Here is a 25,985-nt window from a genome sequence, read left to right on the forward strand (position 1 = left end):
GGGCTTGTTGTTTTTTTATCTGGGGCATCAAGTAACTTAAATGCTACAAATCAGAGGGATTTTGCTAAAACCAGAGTAACAGTGGTCACAAACCTGTCCCTGTTTAACCCAAGATCACAAATCACAGTTCGCTTCCAACTAAAGCGAACCGGCATGTGTCTCCTATTTATCCAGCTTAGTGTGGATTTAATCTTTAAGACTTAGAGTACTAAGCCTACTTTTATGAAGGTGTTTATCCTCCCAGTGAAACCATATTGAAACATCATGGCTTTGGTATGTGTTTAATGTGTAAATTGCTGCCCCGTGTCTCTCGCTCGCGGACGAGGAGCTTTACTGAAACGATGTGTGCGCGGCAGCGTGGGCAGGTTATGAAGTTATACACGGGAAGTGTCTCTGACTCCTCAGCCCAACTGCTGTGACCGCTCCTCACACCAGCCATTTAACCGTGAAATCCCCGCTCTCTTGCAGCCGTGTCATTCATCGACGACGAGAAAGAGCAGCTCAGGAAATTCACCAACCGCTCGTACCTGCTGGACAAGGCGTCCCGTCACCACGCGTGGCTCGGCCTGCTGGACGTCCTGCTGGCCTACTGCTACGAAGTGCGCTCCACTGAGGGCGATCACAACGTGAGTGGGAGTGTGTGTGTGTGTGTGTGTGTGTGTGTGTGTGTGTGTGTGTGTGTGTGTGTGTGTGTGTGTGTGTGTGTGTGTGTGTGTGTGTGTGTGTGTGTGTGTGTGTGTGTGTGTGTGTGTGTGTGTGTGTGTGTGTGTGTGTGTGTGTGTGTGTGTGTGTGTGTGTGTGTGTGTGTGTGTGTGTGTGTGTGTGTGTGTGTGTGTGTGTGTGTGTGTGTGTGTGCGCGCGCTCAGCAGCACTTCGCCTGGAATGACAAAGCCCTGGATCCGCACATCCTTCAGAACAAGCCCCTCTCCATTTTGTTCAGAGCTTTAAGAGATTACCAGCAGATCCCAGAGCTCAGTCCGGGGCCTCTTTGTGTCACTCCTCTGAGGTAGCTGCAGAGAGGCCAGCTGAACAAGGCTGATATTATTGTAAGAGGCACTTGGTTGCGTGTGTAAATATTGCATACAGCACATTGGAATCCTGACCTCTGACTGCTTTAATTCTACAGATTAGATTTGGAATAGGACAATAAGTAAAGACTGTTTATTGAAGCAAATGTTCTTGGTACATTTCATTAGAAATCCTCTCGTTCTGCAGGTGGAGTCGCCATGGACGATCAGAAAACTCAGTGGGACTCTGTGCTGGCTGGAGGTGAGTCACTTATTGCCTATAACTGTTTGCTTACACTCTTTGTTTAATGGAGATGATGCACATAGTTAAACATTATTACAAATGTGCTCGAACACGGTGAGATTTTAATAACTCGCAACGAGACGGTTATTAAAGTTGGCACAGATTACCCACTCGTGTAACGTTTTACAGCATCGCTGTTCTGCAGTTACAGCAAGTGAACAACATAAGTGCGGTTTTTAATTTAATTGTATCAGGGGATTTTATTTCAGGGTTTTGTCTGAGAAGCAAGAAGTCTTATCAGTGCTTTCATAAGTAACTGGTAAATGGGTAAGATCCCACTTTAGGATGAGAAAAATACATCGGAAACCTTCAGTTTCAAAAGCTCCAAGTAGCTAATGTGACCTTGAAGTCACCCAATGAAAAAACATGTCTGTTTACATGTGCAGACGTATTTCCTGATACATCTTGGGAAGATAAGCCCAACCATATTGCAATTATAGAGAAAACAGCCACATTGTATTGCCCATAATCATCTATAACAGGATTTCATTATGTAGGTAGGGAAAATCTATTCATAATAGGAATATTACAAGGACCTTTTCGGATGTTCCTCATTCATATGAGAACGCTCTCAATTGCTAAATGGTAATTTCCTTGGTAACTTTCCGAGTTCCCAGCTGCATGAACCAGTTTGAGGTTCAAAGCTTTGTCACGGTTGTTGAATCATTTTAAATTTTTTTGTCTGCGGACATGATTATTTAAATTCTAATTGTGCCTTGCGAGAGGCTGTGACTACTAAAGATTGTTCAAATCTGACCGTGTGGGGAAGCCTTAAGTCGTCAAAGTTTTTCTGTCAGAAAGAAGACGAGTGTTTAAGGATTGAGACAAGATGGTGAGACAACCCAACTGAAGCATCTCCATCTCTAACTGGAGCCCTTGTGAGGGGGGGCTCGGTTGGGGTCTTATCAAAAGTGATTCAACAAGGAAAAACATCCATTTGTTGGTTATTTGGAGCAAATAACAACCTCCACACGAGGTTTTCCTTGTTCCCTCCTTATATTCCTTCCGTTTTGCTTTTGAAATGCTCCTCCAGTAATCCACGGGCGAGCGCTCCCTCACAGACGGGGCTGGCTTCCATCGAGTTACAGACCCGTATTTAGAACACATGTTGAAAGGTCTTGTCGCCGCCACGCTGTGAAAAGCTTGGCGCTCCTGTACGTCTTAGAGTAAAACTCTGCTTTGGTTCTCGCCATATTTGCTTTGATTTGCGGATTCGGTCTCCGCCGCCTGTAAAAGTTCAGCGTGAACCGATGCCAGAAGTTTTTATCGGCTGCTGTTTAATTGATCAATTAGGAAAATGAAAGCAGAACCAAATACAATGCTGCTCCATGTCTAGCACTGGTTTTAAAGAGCAAAGTGGCTTAAAGTGGAAGCTTACGCAGCAATGCTGCTGTCTTCTTGGCTGTCTGCTCCGTGTAGTGTTGTCATGCTAAGAATTGTACCCATTCACTATAATTCTGCAGTAGACTTTCGTCACAATCCTCTCTGTGTTTGTATTCATTGTCCCTTCACTTCTCCAAACGGATCTTTACAGACAAGATGCCACAGCGACAGGAGAAGTTTTTTGGACATTTCACTGTATTTTTCCTCAGAAGGTTTCATTAAAATTGGTTTTATGTTGAGATTGTCTTAATTTTTCATAGGAATTATAATCCAGTATTGTCTATTTCAGTCTTGTATACAGTCTACTTTGTCCATTTCTTTTCGTTGTTGTGCTTCTAGTACGCGTGCTATCTTTCCCATTAAGACGATGTCGTCCACGACCTTTAGCCATTGATTCTTTGCTGGGGGTGTTTCCTTACTCCCATTTCTCGTGATTGCTTTCTTGTTCGCAACCAATATTTGGACCAGATATTTCTTTTGGGGATTTTACATCGACATAGGACCAAAGAGCTCTTGAGGAGCGTCATATCCAAATACTTGTCTTAATTCTTTATATACACGTTCCTCAAACTTGAGAATAATCCACCTCAAAATATCAATAGTTTTGCCAGCATACTTCCTTGTTTCAACTCCAGGCTGGGTGGTTATACTAGTGACTCCATAAGGAAAAGATAAAAGTTTATCTTCAAACTTTCCATTCAAGCCGAGACTGATACATGCAGGGGAATTTTAGAGTTGCAGACTACCTCAAATGCACGCTGTACCTGGAGAAAAGCCCCACACCTGCACACTACTTGCAAACTTGACACAGAACTGTGCTCCAGCCCAGGCTTGAACCGGGTATGTATCACTGTGAGCCCCCTTTAACAAACACCCAGCATAGACATTCCTGCAATACACAAAGGATACAAGCTGCTTTTATTAAAGAAAATAAAAATGCTGAGACGAGCTGCACAAGCAGTTTTTGCACAGCTGGATAACAAACAGCTTCCACTTTAAATGTAAAAGCTGTCGCCACCACCATTCTCTCAGCACCGATAGCAACAAAGTGAAGGGCAGTCGGTGTCTGGTGTTGACAAATATGTTTTTATTCCAGGAATAAATCCGATTAAATGTAATTTTCCTGGGACATCGAGGCCCCGTTCATACGACAACGTTTCATATGAAAACGCATAATTTTTGCGTTTTCGTTTCATAAGAATTTTGCATTTACACTAACTTTTTTCAAAACGATGTCTGTTTACATGGAAACAACACAAACAAAAAAGATGTCGTTTTCATGTTGGGCCACTAGTGGGTGCTGCTTTTGTAATAAAACGAGCTTCAAGTGCACGCAGAGAACGGTATCCTGTAAACGTTAAGGCACCTTTAAACTGTCTTTCTTTGTTGTTTTGGCCCATTTCAGTATTGGTTGTTTATACGGAATAAAATGGCTCCACACATGATTTAGATGATGATGTAGTAAATGTACATTTCATTGGCGAAGCGCTGTTAGATTCAAGAGTGAACAGCACACAGCATTTTTATTGTCGTGCAGGAATCCTTCCCATGCACGTGCAGAAGAACGACGTACTACAACCGTAGTGCGCTTGCGTGCGATTTCAAAAGTGACCATCAGTCCGAGTCCATCCACGCTGTTGTTTTCATTGAAGTTTACTTTTCACATCAAAATTACATTCAAACAGGTAATAGTTAAACCCCCTGTCCACCCGGTGCCCCCCTCCCCCCGGGGCTGATGACGACTGCTTCACGGCTGAAAGAACCCACAGCTCTTCGTTCTGTCTTCTCTTCTAACACTTTTTGCTCTGTCGCCTCCTCCTCTGTGTTTCTAAAGAATCACGTAATGCCTAACTCTCATTGTTTTGATGCTCCATGAATGAAATGTCGAAAAAAAACTATGATCCTTCATCAAACTGGTCGGAGTAATTAATATGTCTTAAATTAAGAACTGAAATTAACATTAGTTTTGTTGTTTCAATTAGAGAATCAGGATCAAATAGGCTAACTAAATAATCTCTGATATGCATCTGAGATTTGATATTTAACTGAGGAGAATTGTTCAATTTATAAAAACATTCAGATGTATATGGATTTACAAAATAATTGTTCTAGTACCAAGACTACCGCTGTATAAACTGTATAAACAAAGGAATTTCATGCAATGTCTAGTTTTTCGGCGATTTACTTTATTGATCCTCGAAGGGGAAATTCGAATGTCCCAACAGTACATAAGTATTTATTGAATGAGATAATAATAGATTTTGTGCATGTTGATCATGATCATGATAAGTTTGCAATATGTTTTGCATCCACGGTCTCCGCTGTACCAAAAGCAGCTTAGGTTTCAGACACTCTGTCGGAAGTGGTCTGTGGTTTAATGCACATTCATCACGATCGGTTACTGACAATATTGCTGAAATCTAGAACATGCCTCATCTACTTTAAAGCATTTCTACTGGAAATCTACAGAAATCAGATGTCTCTTTATCTCCTGGAAAGAAAACAACTCCGCTCACTTTGAAATCCACCATGTGTAACTGAGTTGTAGCCCCCGAAGCGCCGTCACATGTTTTGAGGAGGCGCATGTCTGCTGCTGCACCGACATCCCATAACGCAAAGCTATAAATCAAGCTTGAATCTCTACTGGCAGTCAGTCAGCGAAAGCCGCAGCGCTTCTGTTCACCGCAGACCTGTATCAGTTTCTTTTATCGCCACGGCTCGTGGGGGTAGCGGGTAGTTTCACACCAACAGCGACGCACACGCACTCGTACATCTGCCGAGACGAATGATGCAGATGAGCAGATGAGCCGTCATAAATATTAGGGGCACGTTTCGGTTCACACCACGCTGCAGATGTGCTAAATGTGTCCCGGAGCTGATTTGAATATTTCATGAGCGGGAGGATCCCTCTGTGTGCTCATTAAAGGTGCTGCAAGGCCCACCGCGTTCGAGATGCAGGTTTCTCTGAGGATGTCCGCGGTAGGGGAGGAAGGAGATTTCCTGCCACGGTGACAGTGAAGTAGAGAACAGTCTTCACCTGCCTGGCAGCCCTTTACTGCTCGTCAGTCAGTCCGTGGAGCTGTCAGCTCTCATTGACAGGGCCCCTCACTCACCCTCCCCTGCCTTCCTCTTCCTCCTCTTCACAGTTGCCTCCACAATAGATTCCTTTCTGTCTGTGACTGCCTGTCTATCTGCGTGTCACCGTCGATATCCGCTCTGCTCCTTTCTCCTCGCTGCTGTATCTCTCTTTCCTCTCTGACGATCCCTCTTTTTTTCCCCCACCGCCGCCTCGCCCCACCCACGCACCGCACTCCCTCCATCTGCTGCGTGTTTACTTGTCCTCAGTCGACTGCGCCGGTGTCACCGCGAGTCTTCCTCCTCCCCCACCTCTGCAGCAGTGGAGCTTTTCTACACTCCCACTAAACAAGCCCAGGGGAGAGCATGATCCCTGATGACACGCACCCGTGAGCCCCGCGACACATCCTTAACAAGACCCGCGGAAGGAGGAGGGAAAGAAAAAGCAGAATACAAAATAAATAAGGCAAAATCTCCGGGATTCTTTTTGTCCGTTATTTGCAGAGCACATGTGAGAGTGATGGCAGTGATTAAAAGAGAAGCAGCAATTAACAGGTCAGCGCTGCAGAGGTGTTGAAGAGTTGTGAGCCCCTGTTTTGCAGATCTTTAAATGAGTAGTTGTTAAAGGACTAATTAGAGCACCATCAACTGCAATGCACACCACCGAGAGCCTGAGCCCAGCTCTCAGCTGCATCTTTATGTTTCTCTTTGTCTTTTCTGTCCACTTTGACCCTCGGCTGTCTGCTTTCTTTGTGGGCGTTTTTAACGGCGATCGTATTCTCCGTCCCACAGACGTACAGCTGCCTGCAAGACGTCCTGGTGTCGTTTGGACGGAGGGTTTTGTGCTACCCGCTCTACAGACACTTTGCATTGGTCTCTGCGGCTGTTGGAGATGCGGCTAAGATTTTACAGTCAGGTGAGTGTCCTTACGTATCAAATTACCAAACCATGAAGCAGGTAAATTAACTGTGAAATGGTACCAAGTCTAATGACAAACCCTGGGACATTTTCCTCTGGTTAGAAACACTTAAAAATTGTAATTGTCATGAAGTTTGTGGGATAACACTTTGAGACATTACTCTCAAGCAACATTCAAACTTTTATGTCCCCGGTTACACGACAACCTTTTCAAGTGAAAATACAAAACTCTTCTTTCTCTTTATTCTAAACTCTTTACTGGCACAGAAACTTCTGGAAACAGTGCCAGTGTTTTCAGGCACAAAACAAGCCCATCTTAGATGTTGTTTATACAACATTTCAAGTAAAAAGGCATTGTTTTTTGTTTGAGAAAAGTTTTTGCGTTTACACGACAACGGTTTGATGACCGTTTAGACGGAAATGGCAGAAACGCTGAAAACAGTGTAGCTTTCATGTTGGGCCACTAGTGGGGGCTGTTGTTTTTGTAATGAAACCACAAACACATGCACGCAGAGAATAATACACTATGAATATTAACAATGGGAGTACACGGACATTCTTATGGACTGACGACCAAGTTGGATTCTTATTACGGTGACTTTCAACTATAAAACTACCGTGTCCCGGGAGAATATGGACTGGTATTCATGACACTCTGGAGGCAAACGTTGCTATTGTCCATCTACTTACACATGTACAATAGAACTATTCACAACGGCCGCTGTGTGCATGTGCAGTAGCAGCATTTCAGAAAAGTTGTGTTTTCAAAAAGATCCACCCTGGGGGCCGTTTTCAAAAAGTTGCATTTTCAGCGGCTTAAAGCATCGTCGTCAGGTAAATGCACACCCAAAACGCAACAAAAGCTTTCCGTTTTCACTTGAAAACGTTGTTGTGTAAATGTGCTGGAAAATACCGTATATTGTGATTTACTGTATTGATTACAGATTGAAACTTGTTTAAAAACAAATGCCCTCAACTGTTTCAAACTCCATCCATCCATATTTTAGCCTTGCATATGCCCTATATGTTTATCTGTATCATTGTAGGCACATTTTCTACTTGCACATGCCATTTATCGGCCCAGAGATTTCAGAGAGTGTCCTACAGAAAAACAATACTACAAGTAAGCATCACACTGTTAATGTCACCTTTTTGCAGTTTTCTTAATACCTTAGAAACATTCCCAGATTTGTTTGTCAATTGAGCATGGTATGAAATGTTTGCACCATTAAGTCTACACACATCCATTCGCTGGTAAGGATCCGTTACCACAGTGGCGTTTCCCTCCTGCAGGCTGCTAAGTGACCCCTTGATGCCTGCCACATGCTGTAGAGTCAGTCGCCTCTTTGTGGCTTCTGTGGTTTCGAGTTCAAACCAGAAGCCAAATCCAATCTCATTTGCTTCTTCTGCGAACGCCCAATCTTTGCTAATTAGTGTTAATTGATTCTGTCCGCCCTGTGGTTTGTGCAGAGGAATGTTTTCACAGGGAAAGAGGTTGCAGCGAGTGCGGTCAGGACAATTGGTACCAGTGGGATGTGGATGCAGTCCTGTACACCCGGACTGCTTTCATAACGTATTGTCTCGCAGTGAAAGCCCACCGGTCAGACACCGTTTAGAGAAAGTGCTCCGTGAGCACACCGCAGCGAGCATTTGAAAGTAATATTGCTCCAGATAAGCCAGGCAGTGGCCGGGCTCCCCTCCCCTCGGGGGACCAAATGTGGATTAGTGGAGAACGGACTGTTGACTTTGATATCTCCAAGCCCGGACTAATCTTTAAATCAAAAGCCCCCACAGACAGCTGCGAGTCAGCAGTGTAAACACACTCAGGATGTGTGAGGGCTAAGATTATCCAGCTTGTGGTGATTTTAACGCTGGTAAATGACAGCAAATTAAAGGCCTTTTAAGCTGCAGATTAGCATTTCCTCGCCTCATTAAGTGGGAAGATGAGTTGATCAGGAGAGGCAGGGAAACGGCAGCCAGAGTCGCTCCCTCCCTCCACTTTCTTTTATTTCACTTTGGAACAAGATTTTACATTTTACACATCCTTACCGCACAGACAATATTGTAATCAGATTTATTGATCACTTCCATGGTGAATCTCAGTGTTTCATGGCAGTGAGACATCGCTCTCTACAAGGCTTCTTGAAAGCAACATTATGTGGTTAAATGAAGTGAGGGATGATTTTCTGGTTTTTTATTGATTCGCTGCTTGTGGACCATATTTATAAACAACATCTGATCACAGAGAGCTAAACAGAAAACACGAAAGAGATAGAACTTCAGCTGTCTAAGCAAATTATTACTTAGAAAACAATAGTGCTGACAAAAACTTCAAATGAATGTCATTAATCAAAGCAAAACTCCAACCATTTGTTTCATGGAAACATTCAAGCCCATTTAAGTTACTTGAATTATACCTAACTAATTATTTTAGTAATATTTTAGTATTTCTTTGTTGTACAAACCGACTCAGTATCTGGTGTCAGAAACGTTTCTCTGATCCAGAAGATGGTGTAGTGAATGTACTCTGATGGAGAAGGGCTGTTAAATTCTTCAAAGTGAAGTCTGTTATTCTAGCGTAATGTTGTGTATATGGAGAAGAAACATTTACAGCAACTTTACTGTGTGCTTATAAAAGTTGTTCTCTCTGTTTACACTGGGACGGAGAACCATGAGTTTTGAAATCGTTGAAGTCTGGAAGCCGTTTTTAAAAAGTACCATTTTACAAAAGTGGAAACGTGTAAAGAGGGCCTAAAAGAGAGTGTTCACTGGTTGTGACAAAGCAGTACTTAGGCCCCGTTCCCATGACAGCATTTCAAGTGAATACACAGAGTTTTTTCGTTTTCGTTTCAGCAAAGTTTTGCTTTTACATCAATACATTTTGAAAATGAGATTCCTTTACACTCAAGCGGAAGAAACCCTGAAAAAAGATGTAGTACATGGTCATTCCCAGGAGTCCCAGAAGAATTTGGACTGGGAGTCATGATACATGACACAGGACGCCATTATTAACTACGGCCATGGTGCACATGCACAGTGTAGCAGCAGGTCAGAAAGGTTGTGTTTTTTCCATTTAGACACTGATTCAGTCAGAGCATTTTCAAAATGTTCCACCTTGGATGCCACTCTCAAAAAGTGGCGTTTTCAGTGGCTCTGAGCAGCGTTGCTGTGTAAACGGGATCTTGCTAGTACCAGGTTGGATCACATTGATTCTTCATTCTTGGTAGCACAGTTTGAACTTTCCTCAGAGGTTTTGGTACATAATGACGTGACGGCATCAGCCAGCTCCTGTACATTTGTGTTATTGGACAAATTTCCCAAAGGTGCTCTGTTGGACTGACATCTCGCCAGATCATTTGAGTACAGTGAACTGATCATCGTGTTAAAGAAACCAGCTGATTTTAGTGACGTGAATCTGATCCAATGTGTTGTGCCATCCGAGACAGTCTTTTGCACATAATGGTTGTCTTCTGGGGCCGTGGTGGTCTTGAGGTTAGAGAAGTGGACAGCGAGCAGGTCACCACTGTTGGTCCCTGAACATGACCCTTGACTCCAACAGCTCTGCAGAGCGCCTGAATGTGGCTGCCCACCGCATCCTAGGAAAAGATTGAGTCAGTGTGGGAAAAACATTTGCCCCAAGAGGATCCATAGTAAATACCTTCCATAGTTTGTATGTATGTATGTATTTTACCAACTTTTCGCAAAAACTGCTCGTCCGAATTAATCTAGTTAATCATGAGTATGGTTAGTTTAGTTAGTTTTTCTTTAGTTTCTATCATCTAAAACCAGACTGGTCATTCTAATCTGACCACAGGCCTCAACAAAACATTTCCACCTGGAGAACTGCAGCTATATGTATATTTTTTTCTTTTATCGTTCCATTCTCTGTAAACCCTGGAGATGATTTTGTGTCAAAATCCCAGTAGATCAGCAGTTTGTGAAATACTTCCATCACTCAATCTTACACTGATAACCGTTGAGAGTCACCTAGATCACCTTTCTTCATCTTGTTTCACGCAGTAAAACATTAAGTTGCTGCCATGTGATTGTCTCATCAGCCAGTTGTGTTAGGCGTACCTAACGAAGTGGCTGTGAGTGAACAGATTGTGCGTTGGAACGATATTCCGCTCAAACATCAAAGACACCTACTTTGTTTGTTTCTATGACAAAAGGTTTCCTTTATTTGATCCATTTTTTTCTCCATAACGTCAACTCACGATTCATATTCTTCATTGTTTAGCGCCATCATGGAAGGATGAGTAACGAGGCTTTTCCTTAATGAGCTGTAACACTGCAGCAATTCGGTGTCTGAGTGTGTGCGTCCTCCCAGCCTTACATTACATTCTAATTAATTTGTCAGGATAAGGCGAATTGAAATGCGTGCTCCGGTTTTGAGGCACTTCGCTCTAAGTGGCTTGTAAAAGCAAACATTCGCAGGTATTAGCAAAACAAACTCATTAACGACAGCGAACAGGTTAGGGCCTGGGAGGAAATGTTATCCGCAGGGTAAATATTTGAACAGCCCTCTGGCAGTGCGCCGTGTGTTCTCAAGGAGCTCCTTCACCTGCCTCCGAAGTGGCTGAGAGTCGAGCAGGTACAGAAGAGCGGAGAGCCCGAGCCGGAGGGAGGACGAGGAGCTCGTGGTCATGATCGGACTGACAGCGACAAGACAAGAGATGTCAGATTCGTCCTCTTGTTACAAATCTTCTCCCTCTGCTGCTTCTTCTGCTTCAGTTCACTCTGCCAGTTCCTCGGTGGTAGAATTTCTGAGGTATGAAGGAAAATTTAAGCTTCCGATCTGGGAAGGAATCCAAGTTTTAGATCAAATAAGGCACACTGACCTAGTTTTGTGAAATCACGGTAGAGTAATGTAATTTTACACCGACGCTCGGGTACGTTCAGGGTGCTCATGAGCACGGATTGTGTCTGTGGATGTGTGACTGGCGATGAGGGTGGGAGGGCGTTGGAAGAACAATGTTGGATTATTTGTCCCGACTCATTAAACAACATAGAGAGTGAAAATGTGTCCGTCACCCCTCTCGGGCACTTTGTCATTATAAAATGCTCTCCGCGCTCCAAAAGCAGCCTCTGTGCTTCAATCTGAAATGTGAGCGGAAAGAATAACACACAGTTTGAGTTTGGTTTCGCTGAAGTGGCCTTCTTTTAGTTACTTATTAAATGTCAGTGCCTTGGATGTAGTTCATGGAGTTTCTCATGAGCAGAAGCAGGAAGCTGGACGGATTCAAACTCTTTTAAAATGTGTGCTATTTTTCATTTCCATATTTCTGTGACTTTGTTTTGCTCGTAGCCATTTCTGATTGGGAATTCGAGGAACCCAAGTCACTGAACCTGGAAATGTTGTTATGTATCCAGGATGAAGACGTTACAGGTCAACACGGCTTGGATGAGTAGGAGAACATCTTCCAAGACATATGACTGATTGGCTTCATCAGTTCATGCTGTTCCCTCGACTAGTCAGAGTTCCTCAATTTGTTTGAAAAACCTGGAAATTGTTAAGTGTTTCAATATTGCTTTTGCATTGGAAGAAAGCCAGACGATATATGATAGTAGGAAAAAGTGTGTTAAACCTAGTTTTCTTCTTTAATTGGCCATAAAATGTGGTCCAATCTATATCTCGCTCAAATCAATATCACACAAGATTTAATTTTCCATACAAGCTTTTTTTTAATGAAAATGTTCAACAAAGTATATTCTTGGATTTAATACCTGGTTGATCTTCATTAAGTAGCAATAACTTCAACCAAGCACTGTTTGTAGCTGCTGATGGGAACTCCGACGTGAATTCCAGCTCTAATGGATTAGAGTGTTGGCTGACTGGGCCAATCCCGAAAGGCTTTTTTTCTGAAGTGATTCGGTTGTGGATTTATGTCCATGTTTAGGACAGCTACCCTGACGTTATTGTGTTGGATGCCCTGATAAACTGACTTCTTTTCTTGAAACGTTGTGCAAACGGCGTGTGAGTTTCATCAGTTCGCAAAACATTTCCCAGAGTGGTGGAGTGTTTAAAGGGGCTTTGTCAAACAGCAGGCATGCAGTGCTGTTTCTTTAATTATCAAAGCAGGGATTTCCTCATTGTATCTCGCCATTTTCACCACGTCTGGTTAATGTTTTGTTGCTGGGTGGAAATGTTAAAAATGTAGCATCACAACTTATTTTCATCCCTTAAACACTGAAACAAATCTCTCAATTGTTTTTTTTTTTTATTTTGTAAGTCTTGCTCACATTTAAATTACCATCAGTTTTAATCTGTTGTTACTAATCTCTGAGTAATGCTTGCGCAGGATCTTAGATTGCAGTGATTTCTTGAAGGGGATTTAAACAAGACGTCTCTTAGTGACTGAATTAATTAGAGCGTTTTCATCATTTTGAGTTAATCCCTCCGAGGGCAGATGTGTCCAGTGTTGTGAATTCAGCATCTTACTGGTCGTGACATCTATCAAGAAAGTGTAAAAACTGTCGTACAGAACCGAGAACCAATCAGAGTTACGTTGTCATGTAAAATCCTTTATAATATAACGTGAGAACTTGCAGGCTACAAACTCAATATTAGGTCAGAACATTAACTCTGATCCCAAAGCGTTGTCTTATGTCGCATTATAATAAACATTTCTGGATGAAAACATTTTTTGCAGCACAATCGATTTTATAATGTGATTATGTATTATGATATGAGATATTATTTTTGACACAGTTTACTGTGATACTAATCCACTTTTAAAGGTTTCTGCATCCTGATGCTTCTATAAACAATCTTTTGATTTGGTAACAGTAATGGGTTGAGAAAAACAGGATTACATGTTCAGTTCTAGAGTATTCCTGGTGTGGAATTTGCATGTTCTCCCTGTGGTGTTTGTTTCTCCTCCAAAGTCCAAAAGCTTCCATGTTGGATTCATTAGTGACTGTAAATTGCTTGTGAATGTGTTTTAATGGATTTGTAGCCCTGTCCAGGGTGGGCTCTGTCTTTTGTCCAATGCAAGCTGGGATCCGCTCCAGCTACGCTAATTCAGATAAAATTCTGAAAGACGGTTGGATGAATGTTGAAAAATACTCTTGTCAGAATATTTATAACAATGTCAGTCAAAATGATGAATAGGAAGTCCAGTCTGGTTTCTTTTTGTGGGAGATCTTTATATTTTGTGGGAAACCATAGAGGCCATATGTCGAGGAATTTCCCCGGTGTTTTCCCAGTCCTTCTGCTTGAAGTTGCGTTATTCTTATTATCCATATTTTACCAGCTTCGGCTTCTGTTTTTAGAGCTGCAAATGTTCACAGCAAATATTGCTGGTGAGCTTTCTAGTATTTACATCTGTGCTTCCAACCAACTTGCAACTGTATTTAAAAAAAAAAAGATAAACTAAAAAATCATCTGAAAAATGCATCAAAAGAGAAAAGAAAATCCCCGATGCTCAGCCACGGCGGGGAGTCAGCTTAGGCCCAGCAGGCAGCCAGGGAGGCAGCCCACCAGTGGAAACCAAGGATTCTTCAAGCGTAAACACGACAAATGTGCCTGAAATAAAGCATGGGATTGGAAAAATGTAAAATTTGTCATTTGACTTTGCTGCCCGGGCAGTTTTATTTTGGAATCTATGTTTGGGTCTTCAGGACACAGCAGGTCTTTGTTTACGGTCCACTTCCCACCCACCAGAGCTGCCAAGCTGACCCACTCCGACACAATAAAGGAATTCCTGCTGTTCACTCGAACTGCGCCGCCGTCTCCATTCACCCGATAACCAAATGTTACCAAATGAGCACACCTCGCTCACCAGCTCGTTTGCATTTCTCTCAAGGGTTTGAGTGTCGAAGAAGTGCAGAGAGCAACCTTTCCTCCAGTTTGTCTCCCTGCACACATCTCAGAAAACTCTATTTTGAAAACAAAGTCAAACCTTGGAAGCGAGTGAGCGCTCGCCTGACATAATCCAAGTCCTGACGTTTCAGGGCAGAGTTCCCCACCACGCTTTAAATGAGAACCAAATGTTTATTCAAGGTTTTCCCCTGTGGTGAGTGCGCTGTTTGTTTTGATTGGTCCAAGAAGTCTCTGGACAATGCCAGCCCGGCTCCGCGGAGGTGAAGAGAAACATTTTCTCTTGCCCTCGCCGGATTGTTGGCCACATTACAGACTATTTATATGCCTGATTTGGGGAAGGGGGGGGCTGTGTCAGCTTGGCTTGTTGAGTACTGGAGAGGAGGGAAAGGGGAAAGTCATTTGTCAGAATCGTGAAAACCGTTTCTTTGCAGCTCTGCGTGTGTGATGAAAGCTGCAGCGTGTCGGCTTTAAAGATTTCAAAACACACTGTCAAAGATCAGGTGTTATTTAATAGATAAACATGTCTGATCATTTACATGCTCTGAAATCTGGTGTAATTACATCCATGTTATATCAGATTTGCACCACATGAGATTCAAGTGACATTGAATTTACTACACAACTGAAATAGAGGAGGAAATTCTGCAGACATTAGATTTCTGCAATGTGGGAATAACCGTACACACGAAACCACAGTTCTAATATTCATTGATCTTGTCCATCCACCTAACATTGATTACAAACTTAAGACAACAGCATTTTCAAGTGAAAAGAGTGAAGACTTTTTGGTGTTTTGGGGGTCTGGTCACATGACGACGGTGCTTGGAGCCACTTAAAATGCAACCTTTTGAAAATGGCTCCCAAGGTGACACTTTGCAAAAACGCTCCGACACCATTTCCACGGTAAAGGCGGGAAAACACAATTTTTCTGAAGCGCGAGCCTATTGTCCTCTGCTCACGTGTGTGTTGTTTCATTCCAAAAACAAAAACAAACGGCACCAACTCCTGGCACTACAGGCAAACTACATAATTTTTCGTGCAAACAGACACCATTCTCAAAACGTTGCCGTGTAAACGTGTGAGGCGTCTCAGACTGCGTTATGAACCTGTTTGACTTTGAGAGTCTCTCCACCAAGTATGGTACCATTCATGTTTCTTTAAAGGCTAAATCCTTTGCTCTCTGTGACAGCCTCTGTGTAGGCGTGCATTCTTCTGGTGGCAGTAAACACACAGAGCTGCAACTGTGCTGTTTACTTAAAAGTTAAGCGTTTAAGAGTACACATTTATATGTGCTGCCCACATGATTCTCGCATCTAAATACATGGAGAAAGAGGTTGAAACGTGAAAACTCGTCTTCTCTGTTTCTGCCTCCTCCTAAAAATACCGGTTTGATATAAGTTGGAGTATCTGTCAACACAACGTCAGCCTGTTTAAGCCCCTGTTTATTGTGAATCAATATAAGCTCAGTGGTAGTGTTTTTGCCTTGTTTACAGATTTACATCGACTCACTCAAGCCGCAGTAGTCACAGAGATCTCGAGTACAATTGACCACATCCACATTTATTTTTACCATTTTAGCAGCCAGATAATCTGATCACAACATGCAGCTCATCAAACCCATCAATCATATGAATACGATTGATTTCTTTATGACAAAATATATGGTTATCATGTCTATGGAGTACAGTATATAAATATTATGCAGCGAGTTTTTAGAAGCTTAGGACCCAAGAAAACCGAATGTAATATCTCAGAATAATAATACATCAATAACTGCGGACCTGCAGCCCACTTTCAATAGTCCACTGTTTTAAGTCCAGGGCTTGACTATTTTTGGCATTCCCAAGTGAACCTTCACTTACTGAACAGATTGTCCTGCACAAAGTCTGGTATTTGGTTAAAAAAAGGTCTGCATTGTTGGTTTTGGGCATTAAATCAAGAGAACTGAAGTAACTGCTATTTTAAAGTCTTTAACCATACTCTTTGTAAGCCTACTGCATACCAGTAGTGATAACAGGTCAAAGTTGATGATTGTTTATGCAGTAGTAACAGAAATGTGTCAATATCAAAGACAAGATCATACAGCACTATGATTAGATTATAGTGGTACAACTGTAGTTACTGAGAGTTTGACTTGCAACTTATGAAGGGTTTTAAACTGCAGTACTACAGCAATAACACAATGATGCAACAGCAAGAACAACTACTTCTAAACCACTACTAGATTTGACTAAACCTGCTGCCTTAGCTTGGATAAAGCAGATGTTAGATGGATGTATATTGACTAATTTCTTAGCTGTTAATTAATGCAATAGAAAAGGCTTATTCATTCAGGTTCATTACACCTCTTCAAAATGACACACATGAGCAGAACAAACCAACCTCCTTTAACATCGACGGAAAAAAGTCCATAAGACAAACGTCTTGAGGAGAGTCTGATCTGAGACGCTGGTGAAATCAACAGGCCGACTGCCAGAAATAGTTGCCTTGTTTGGCTCTCGTGTCTCAGAAGCAGCAGCACTTCTTAAACCAGGAACCCGTCTTAATGCGCACGGATCAAATGACTGCAGCTCCCTTAGATGTCCCTCTGATCCCGTACCTCAGCTTTTATGTATGGAACAATGACTGCCAGCCTTTGGAGGCACGCTGCGTCTGCCAGCAGCTGGAGCGCATTGTCATCCTTAATTCTGCAGGCGCATAACACAGTTTTTCCATTTTCTCTCCGCGCTGTGTTCCCATGCCCAGGAAGAGCCGGCGTCCTCAAATGCCTGCTGGATGTTCACAGAGTCTTCAGGGAGAACGACCCGGCGTACATACTCAACGATCTGTACATCACAGACTACTGCATCTGGATCCAAAGGGTCAAGTAAGTTCACGCACCTTCATCTTGAGAGAATTACTTTCTGAGCCGTGGGAAATGCCACTCAGGCCCCCATGATGCATCAGTACTTCAGAGAAGAGGATTAGACGAGTTGTTTGTCACTGCAGGCCCAAGTGAATGAATGACCGAGCCAGCCAAAAGAGCAATCTCCCTCCAGCCTGTATTATCATGTGTCAGAAGTACCATTTGTGGGTCTTAAAAGAGCCAGCTGCACTCTGCAGATTCCCTCCATATCAAAGTGCGTGTGTGCATGTACGGCAAACATGCAAATTCGACAATTTTCTTCCCCAATGATACAGATCCTCTCACTTCCTCCTTCGTGTTGATATTTAACAATTACTTACACATTTTAAATGTGAGCCTGCGAGCACATTACTCTGTAATGAGCTGTGTTTTAGTCTTGGCCGGGGTTCAGCGGAGTGGTGTGCTCGTCTGGAAAAAGCCCAGTTGAAAAATGTGCGCCTGATGTTGTAGGCTCGGCGCCCAGATGCAGACACGATAAAAGGTCTGCAGGGATTTAGTGCTCTCTCCCTCTCTCCCCCTCTCTCCCCGACCTTCCTCACATTTTCATTTCGATATTTTTCCCGACAAAAGACTTGAATTTTACTCTGAGGAAGGAATAAAATTGTTGTTGTTTTTTTTAACCTGCTGACATGCTAAGCAGTGGGAGAACTGAGCAGCTGGGTTCTTGGTGTCTTCTCTGTCAGAGACTGGAGAGATGACACAAGCTTTTTCTCACCGCGTAAGCACAGGGAGCCGCAAAAGCTGTCGACTCCCTGAAAAACTCAATCACTCTCCGCTCGGCCCCTCCTCCCCTCCCCCGCCCCGCGACATGTTGGAAATAAAGGTCATCTTGACTTAATGTGCTGAATGATACGATGTCCTGCATTGATCATTAAATGAATCGGCCCGTGTCCTTTCAGACGCCAGTTACATGATCATGTTTCAAGTGAAAACGCATTGTTTTTGCATTTATTAACAACGATGAGTACACAAATATTCATATGGACAGAAGACCAAGTTGGATTGTTATTACAGGAGACTGTCAACTATAAAACTACGCAGTCCCAGGAGAATATAAACTGGGACTCATGACCCTCTGGAGGAAACGTTGTTATTGTCCAACTACTCGTGCATGGGCAACATAACTATTCACTGTGACCGTGATGTGCAGAAGCAGCGTTCACGCCATCTACACAGACCGAGCCCAAGTGTTTTCAAAAAGTTGCGTTTTCCTCCTTTTCCACGAAGACGGTTTCAAAAAGTTCCACATTTTGAGACGTTTCTGAAAAGTTGTGTTTTGAGTGGCTCAGAGCAGTATTGTCCTGTAAACAGGGCCTCAGTCCCGCTCTGCTCTGTTCCTCCTCCCGTCCCGTTTCTCCTGCTGCATGTTGAAACTAAATGTCGTCTTGACTTAATGTGCTGACCCGTACGATGTCCTGCATTGACCATTAAATAAATCAGCCCGTGCTCTTTGAGTTCTTGCATTCTGTTGGGTAAACAGAGAAGTTTACATGATTTTCCTACTCAAATCGACAAACCCACCCGAGAGAAGCCCTTACATCTTTCCTGCTCCTGGAGTTTGGCTTTTGTGGTTCAGGCTTGACAGGAATTTCACACAAGCGCCACTTGTGGTTTATTAAACGGCGCTCATGTGATATTAAAAGGTGCCTGGAGACGCCGTGCTAAGCAGCCGCGCAGGAGAGCAGAGCCCGTTCCCAGAGGTTTCACACAAACGCAATCCAACCACGCGCCTTGTTGTGGCATCCGCGTGTCGTCTGACAGATCGCGTAGGCATTGTTTTCTCCTCGGCGCGGGATATTCCCCCGTGCAGGATTTGTCATCCTGCGCTAAGTGAGTTGTCTGTGGGAGCCCGGCGGTGAGATGAGATGTAATCTATCCCCCCGGTGAGATCCGAGTACTCGTCACTCTGTCGCCGGCGACAAGGCGTGATCAGCTGCTTATGATGGACACAGTGATTAATTGGTGTCTGTGTGTGCGTGCGTGCGTGTGTGTGTGGGGGGGGTGATTTATTTAATCCCCCTCGCTTTCCTACGTGCATTCCAACTCCTAAAGTTCCTCTGACATCGACCTCGAATTTACAACCTCGTAAAGACATCACCGTGATTTAAGATGCAAGCCCGGCGCTCGCTTTCACTCTCGTGCAGAAATCAAGAGCACAACCTCAAAGTTAATAGTGGTTTTATTTTAATTTTACTCCACTTCAGACTTTTAACACTTGACTTTTTTTTGGTTTGAGAGCGTTTCAACTCAGCCCTCACAGACTCTGATAATAACGTTCTCTGCTAAAAATCGAACGGACCAGCAGATTCTCCATTCCATCCGTTTAAGCAAACACTTCTTGCATGGATTTAGCTGCCAAAAAAACTGCAGAGTTTGCTGAACTGCAAAGAGGGGGGAAAAAAAAAACAAACAAAGAAAGAAAGCGAGTTGCCTCACTTCTTTGTTTTCCCCTCCCTTTATCAAAAAGCTTGGAGATGAGCCAGCACAGATCGGCAGCAGCCAGACAAAGCATTATACGTCTGGTGTTGTGTTACAGTGCCTCAGTTAAATCAGAAAGGCCTCAACTTCCTTTTTTTTCTTTCTTTTTCCAGCGTCTGCTCTCTCACAGCCACCTACCCTTCATTAATTGGGTCAATTAGATTCTAGCAAGGAGGGGAAAAAACAAGTGATGTGCTCCAGGGTGAGTCTGAAAGGAGGATGAAGTCATTAGTGGAATCAGAAATAATTTACTCCCCAGTTTTGTTTTTTTTGGTGTTGTTTTGTTTCTGTAGAACAAAATGTGAGAATTGTCTGTAAGATGTGTGAAATGCGCGCTCACACATAGGAGCACCGTGAAGAAAGCCTGTCGGAGCCTCAAACCGTGACAGCTGAAAGGACACGCTGCAGGAATTATGAATGGTAGGTGTGAAGTGAGCAGTCCCTCTAAAACAATGAGTGTTGACGCAGCACAGGATAAAAAGCATGTGTGGGGCAGCGCATGAAAACAACAATGAGTAGTGCCAAAGTTGGAGACGTTCATTCTTCTGGGTGCTTTGGTCTTTAGAGGAACCGAACAGCCCCGCGGTGGTTATACACACTCTCGTCTCATTCATCCTCCGCATTGTGATGCCGACAAAGGGCAGAGGAGAGAGTTATCTTACGCTTCAGCCCGGCCCCCCCCCCCACGAAGAAAAGCATCTGGAGCCTCTAACAACTGGGAGCGTCTCGGGGCAACGGGGTCAAACACGGGGTCAACGCGTCGGCTGCAGCGAGCGGTGAAATGCCTTGAAAGTGCACTTGTTAACACTCAACCGCCCCCGCGTCTGCACTTCCCCCTCATCTCACCTCTCGCTGTTATTTTAAAGCGCAGGGCGCTTATTACCCAGATTACCCCGCCAGGCGCTCAAATCTCACTACGAATTGTACGACTTTAGCGATCAAAACGGTTTAGCACAGCGGGCGTCAGACTGATTTAAGTTCAGGGTTCATGTGCAGCCTTAGGTCCCGTTTACATGAGGATGTTTAAAAGTGAAAACAGGAAGCTTCCGTTGCCTTTTGGGACTTTGTTTACACGACAACGGTGCTCGGAGCCACTGAAACTTTTTATAAACAATCTGACTCTGTCTCCGTGCAAATGGAGGAAGTGCAACTTTTCCTAAATGCTGCTACTGTGCATGCGCACCTCGACTGGCGTAAAGTGTTCTTCTGTACATGCAGAAGTAGATGCACAGTAAAAATAAATGTGGCCTCCGGTAATGAAACCATACACACGTGCACCGAAAGAACAACACACATAAACACATTAACAATGCCGAGTACACCTTCGTATGGACAGATGACGGCGTTGGATTGCTATCGCAGTGATTCTTAACTACAAACCTACCAAGTCCCGGTGGAATTGGGACTGGGGATCATGACACTCTGGAGGTCGCCGTTGTTTTTTCCATCATTTACACGGAGACGGATTCTGAATCATTTTTTACCGGTTTCCACAGAGGCTGAGGCCCTGTCCATGCAAGCCAAAACTATCTTTTATCTCCCCGTCGTTCTTAAAATATTTACCGTCCACACGGCACCATGAAAATGACTCAAAAGAATGTAGTATATATGCCAAGCCTATAGTTGGCACTATAGAAGACAGGGAGCATGCAAAAATCTCCTTTTTTGAGAACTCAGACATATTTTCTTATTAACCCGACTGGCATTAGTAGCTTCTGCAGCACGACCTGCATGTCGTCTGCCATTGTTGTTAAGTGACGTTGCGGCGAGGGTTGCTGGTCACCAGGTCGAGGGGGTGGGGGGCGATGACATAGTTTTCAGCAAATCAGCGCATCTTGCCCGGCCACACCTCAAAGCCAAGGCAGCGGCGTGTGGGTCATCGGCCAAAAACTATGCAGCTACCTGAAACGCCGTCGTTTACCTTGGAAGCTGTTTTGAAAAGTTCTGTTATGACTCTGAATGCTGTATCAACAGACACCCAATATGCAATGCATCCGTGTGAATGTTCAAGTTATCAGGTGTAAAAGTTTCGGGCAATATAATGTACTACACTGAGGTGTCATGAGACCTTTAAATATCTGGACCCGTCTGGAGATTTCCTTCCTCTTTGTTGGCAAGACAGGGACTCTTTCATCCCGTTTCACTGTACTTCTTTTATGTTTAAGCCACAAAATATGTTATACGTCCTCGCCTTTTGCACGTGAAAACCTAAAATTTCAGTATGTACTGTTTTTGTTTATACTCGTGAACTAAATTGATCTATTTCCGAGGTGCACAGCCTCCTATGTACCTCCCCCATCATACAGCTGTTTTGATACCCAGATGTTTGGCTGGCAGGTGGAGGTTTCTCCCAGCAGTGTTGCACAACCTGTCACACCACCCGTCACTTAACGCTTTGAAACGGGATAATAGAGCGGCTCTACGTGACGCCGGCCCCAGAGCTGAAGGAGACCCTCAGAGACCCCCGCTGGGGAGAACAAAGACGCAAATGTGTCGCAGCTAACGGGGATAAGTAGTACAGATTTCCTCTCAGCATGAAGCCACTCCAGATTTTTATCTTGAATACACAAGCTCATCTTAAACACAGACCACTGTGTTTGCATAATTCCCTGCTTGCAGTGCGCTCTCCACTTAATGCAATTCATTATAGTGCTTTTGTTTTCTGCCCTCAACAGGCTGGTACAAATAAACCGTAGTGTAATAAACAAAGGGTATTTAAAGAACAAAGATTGACAGTAGTGATGGCACTAAATGTGAAGGTGGGAGCGGAGACGGTCAAAACAGATAACCCAGAGCCGAATGTTGTTTGTGGTAAAGTTCCCGTAGTCCCGTCGCAGTGCTACTCCAACCAGAAAGGTTTTCTATTGAAGCCTGAGGGCGTTGACTTTGTCCATAAGTATGATCAGCTATGAGCATTACAACACGTTTTTCAGTTGAGGTGTCGCTTTATAAGGTTTATCCCATAATTTATCTACCGACAAAACAAATGAAAGTCGGTAAGAGCACGTCAAATTTGTTAAAGTGTGTTCCACATATCCTTGACATTTTCACTCACAAATCACACTGGTTGTCTAATAGACACCGCCGTGTCACTTTCAGGGGTTTATGCGACAACATTTTCAAGTGAAAATGTAAAACTTTGATTTCATTATTAAAGATGCTAAAAATGCAACTTTTGCAACTTTTGAAAACAGCTCCCAAAGATTGAATTGGATTGGAGTGCTAACTATATCGTCTTCAAAATGTTGCCACATGAACACAAGACTTTTGTGAAAGAAATGGGAAACAACGATGGGTTTTCACTTGAAACGGTGCCATGTAAACGGGACCTTGAATTGAATTTGCACAATGAAGTTGCACACCTTAGATCAGTTTTACACTTTTCATATAGATTTTAATAGAAATAACTGACACTCAATGGCTTTAAATATGTACTTTTGTTACTTAAGAAAGTCTTGGGTAAAATGTGACTCTTGAAATACCCTTGAAAAAGCCCCCAGTGTTGAAATGTTCTACTTTTAATTTCCCCTATAAAGAGTTGAGCCTCTCTTCAGAGCTTCATCCGAAACCTGTTCAGCTTATTTGTCTCTGAAGCACATGATTGTCAGTGATGAGGGATTCAGATCCACACTGGGCTCCTTCATATTAACAAGGAGTCATAAAGATAAATGACGTGTGGAGACATCAGAGTAAGAAAACACTCCTGATTACTCTGGCTACGTTTCCCTGAGAGTTTGGATGTTTGTTTTAGATTTATGATATTACTGAAACCTGCTATATAGTCTGAAAAGAAGTATATGGGAACATTTGTGACGAGTAGGTCTGTATCAATAATCTTTACATGTGTCTGTACACACAGTAATTAAACTGGGTTACATCTGTTGCTGTTTCAGTTATAATCTGTTGTGTGGTCATGGCAGATAATCTATTAATCCCTGTCTTCTCCGATCAGTTAGTAACATATCTCTGTAAACTGATGACTGCAGATTGAGGTGTAACAATCAATCCACTTTTTAATCTCGGCATGTTTCAGACATTTTTTCTTTTTCTTGACAAGAAAAAAAAGCAGAAATTTTATATGGCAACTTTAGAGGAACGCAAAAGCTAAACGGCTTAATTTTAGGATGAAAGTTCCCATAGATTAGTTTCACTTGATTTAGGCAAAAAGTGAAAACCTGAAGTGAACTGTGTGTTTATAAAGCGTTGACTTCCAAACACAGAGTGTGAAGCATCAAAAAGCGTTCACGATTCCACTCAAGGACACCATGAACAATGGACAGAATTAACAAACACTTTGAATTGAACATGAAGGTAAAAAGTGAAAATACCCACAGAAAAGCTTCGAAATCATAAAGTTTGAGCTCATCAGAAGCTATCTTGGATATTAATGCCTATTTTTAAACCAAGGTTGACAGTAGACCCCCTCAAGCAGTGCTCAAGGATTACCGTAATTACTGGTCTATAAGTAGCACTGCTTTTAAGTTGTTTTCTGCTCATTCAATTTGTTTATTAAAATATACTAATAAGTACCATCTGAGACCACAAAGTGCACGAGAATAGAATGCTGCTACATTACCACAGTAAAAAAAAACCTTCATCAATACCATATTTGACCAAATAGAAAACGTCTGGTTGAAGTTTATCGATGGTGTAGTTACGCTTGGACATCGTCTTAGATGCCTGTGCATCTCTTTTTTTTCTTTTCTTCTAACAACCAGTAATCTAACAATATTTTCAATATTGAAGTGATTAGATTCTTTCACAATGTTAACATAATAACTTGCCAAACGTCTGATGGGATAACTGATCCATTATCATAATAACTTTTGCCGGTAATGTAATTACTCAGGAATGCATTTCTTGGAGATAAAAGGTTTTTGAGTTTTTCTTTTGCCAATTTTTTGTGGTTTGCTTACCATAAATGAGTATAAGATATGGCATGATTATTATATTCATTCATTGAGGATACATACTTTGCAGCACTTTGTCAATTATGGTTGTAAAAACCTTTGGTGAGTTCCAAGTTATTGGCTTCATTACTTTCAAAACTACAAAAATTGTCACATTATTGCCTGCTATTACATTATTGGCTGCTCCATTCCTCTTCATGGTGGATTTCTTTTGACAGGTGTGCCTTATAGTCCAAACAATATGGTAATATAAATGTTGTTTATTAGTATCAACCTGAATATCTCTATACATGACGTTTTTTTTTTTTGTTTTTTTTAAAGTAATTGCTGATGAATAGATGATTGATTATCATGACTGACGACCAACAACAATGGAGCATAACGTTTAGCTTGATAATCCATGTAGCTGGTGAACCACGTGGAAGGGACAGTAACTCTTTTCAGCATCCGCCCTCAGCCTGAACTCACACGCCGGCCTGTGGGATAAATACATCTGCGTTTCTCATTTAAGACGACCAGTCACTCGGACCACTTCACTGTTCACTCACACACTGAAGGATCGCATCTCCGAGCCGCGGCATTTACCCCTCCCCCCTAACGGCGAGTGAATGATGCATTGGCTTTGAGGAAATCTGCTGCGTATATTCCACAGATTTATACATCTGAGGACAAGCTTTATCTGAGATGTTGTCAAGAGCACAGCCACACTGGATGAGTCGCTCTTTGAGTGAACACAAGCCCGATGAAAGAAATGTCAGATTGTAATTTAGCTCGGACACACACACACACACACACACACACACACACACACACACTATATGCTCTCTTTGGCAGATGGAGAAGTCTTTGTCTCGCCAGAAGTTTTCCAACCTTGAAAAAGCAGACCCTCCTCAGTTTAATGAAGGCAAGGCACAACAGCGGTGCAGTAATGACCGGATTGTGTACAACATTATCTCCACCACCCCCAATACCCACCCCCACCTCCTGGACTGAGCCCTTTGTATTCACCGCAGGCTTCTCCCACCGCAGAGCGAGGGAGGGCAGAGAAAACAAGCGCGCCTCTCCAATGCTAACTCAATAATGACTTCCCACGGGGGGGAAAGAGAAGACGGGGCAGTCTTTGAAGTGGCGGTGCCGCAGGAGGCTCTTCAGCCCCAGACTCCCTGCAGAAAGCTCTCAT

General features: G+C 43.0%; 1 protein-coding gene across 2 annotated transcripts in view; it reads left to right on the forward strand.

The window, feature by feature from the left end:
* shq1 (SHQ1, H/ACA ribonucleoprotein assembly factor) overlaps positions 1-25,985 on the forward strand; it is a 50,964-nt gene that overhangs the window by 20,077 nt on the left and 4,902 nt on the right. For both annotated transcript variants that reach the window (XM_080460825.1, XM_080460826.1), the window contains exons 8-11: positions 469-626; positions 1,216-1,269; positions 6,562-6,685; positions 17,258-17,378. In XM_080460825.1, the coding sequence (XP_080316951.1) occupies positions 469-626; positions 1,216-1,269; positions 6,562-6,685; positions 17,258-17,378 (457 nt within the window). The remainder of the gene's footprint in view (positions 1-468; positions 627-1,215; positions 1,270-6,561; positions 6,686-17,257; positions 17,379-25,985) is intronic.

Source organism: Lipophrys pholis, assembly GCF_963383615.2.
Source record: "Lipophrys pholis genome assembly, chromosome: 4".
Classification (NCBI taxonomy): domain Eukaryota; kingdom Metazoa; phylum Chordata; class Actinopteri; order Blenniiformes; family Blenniidae; genus Lipophrys; species Lipophrys pholis.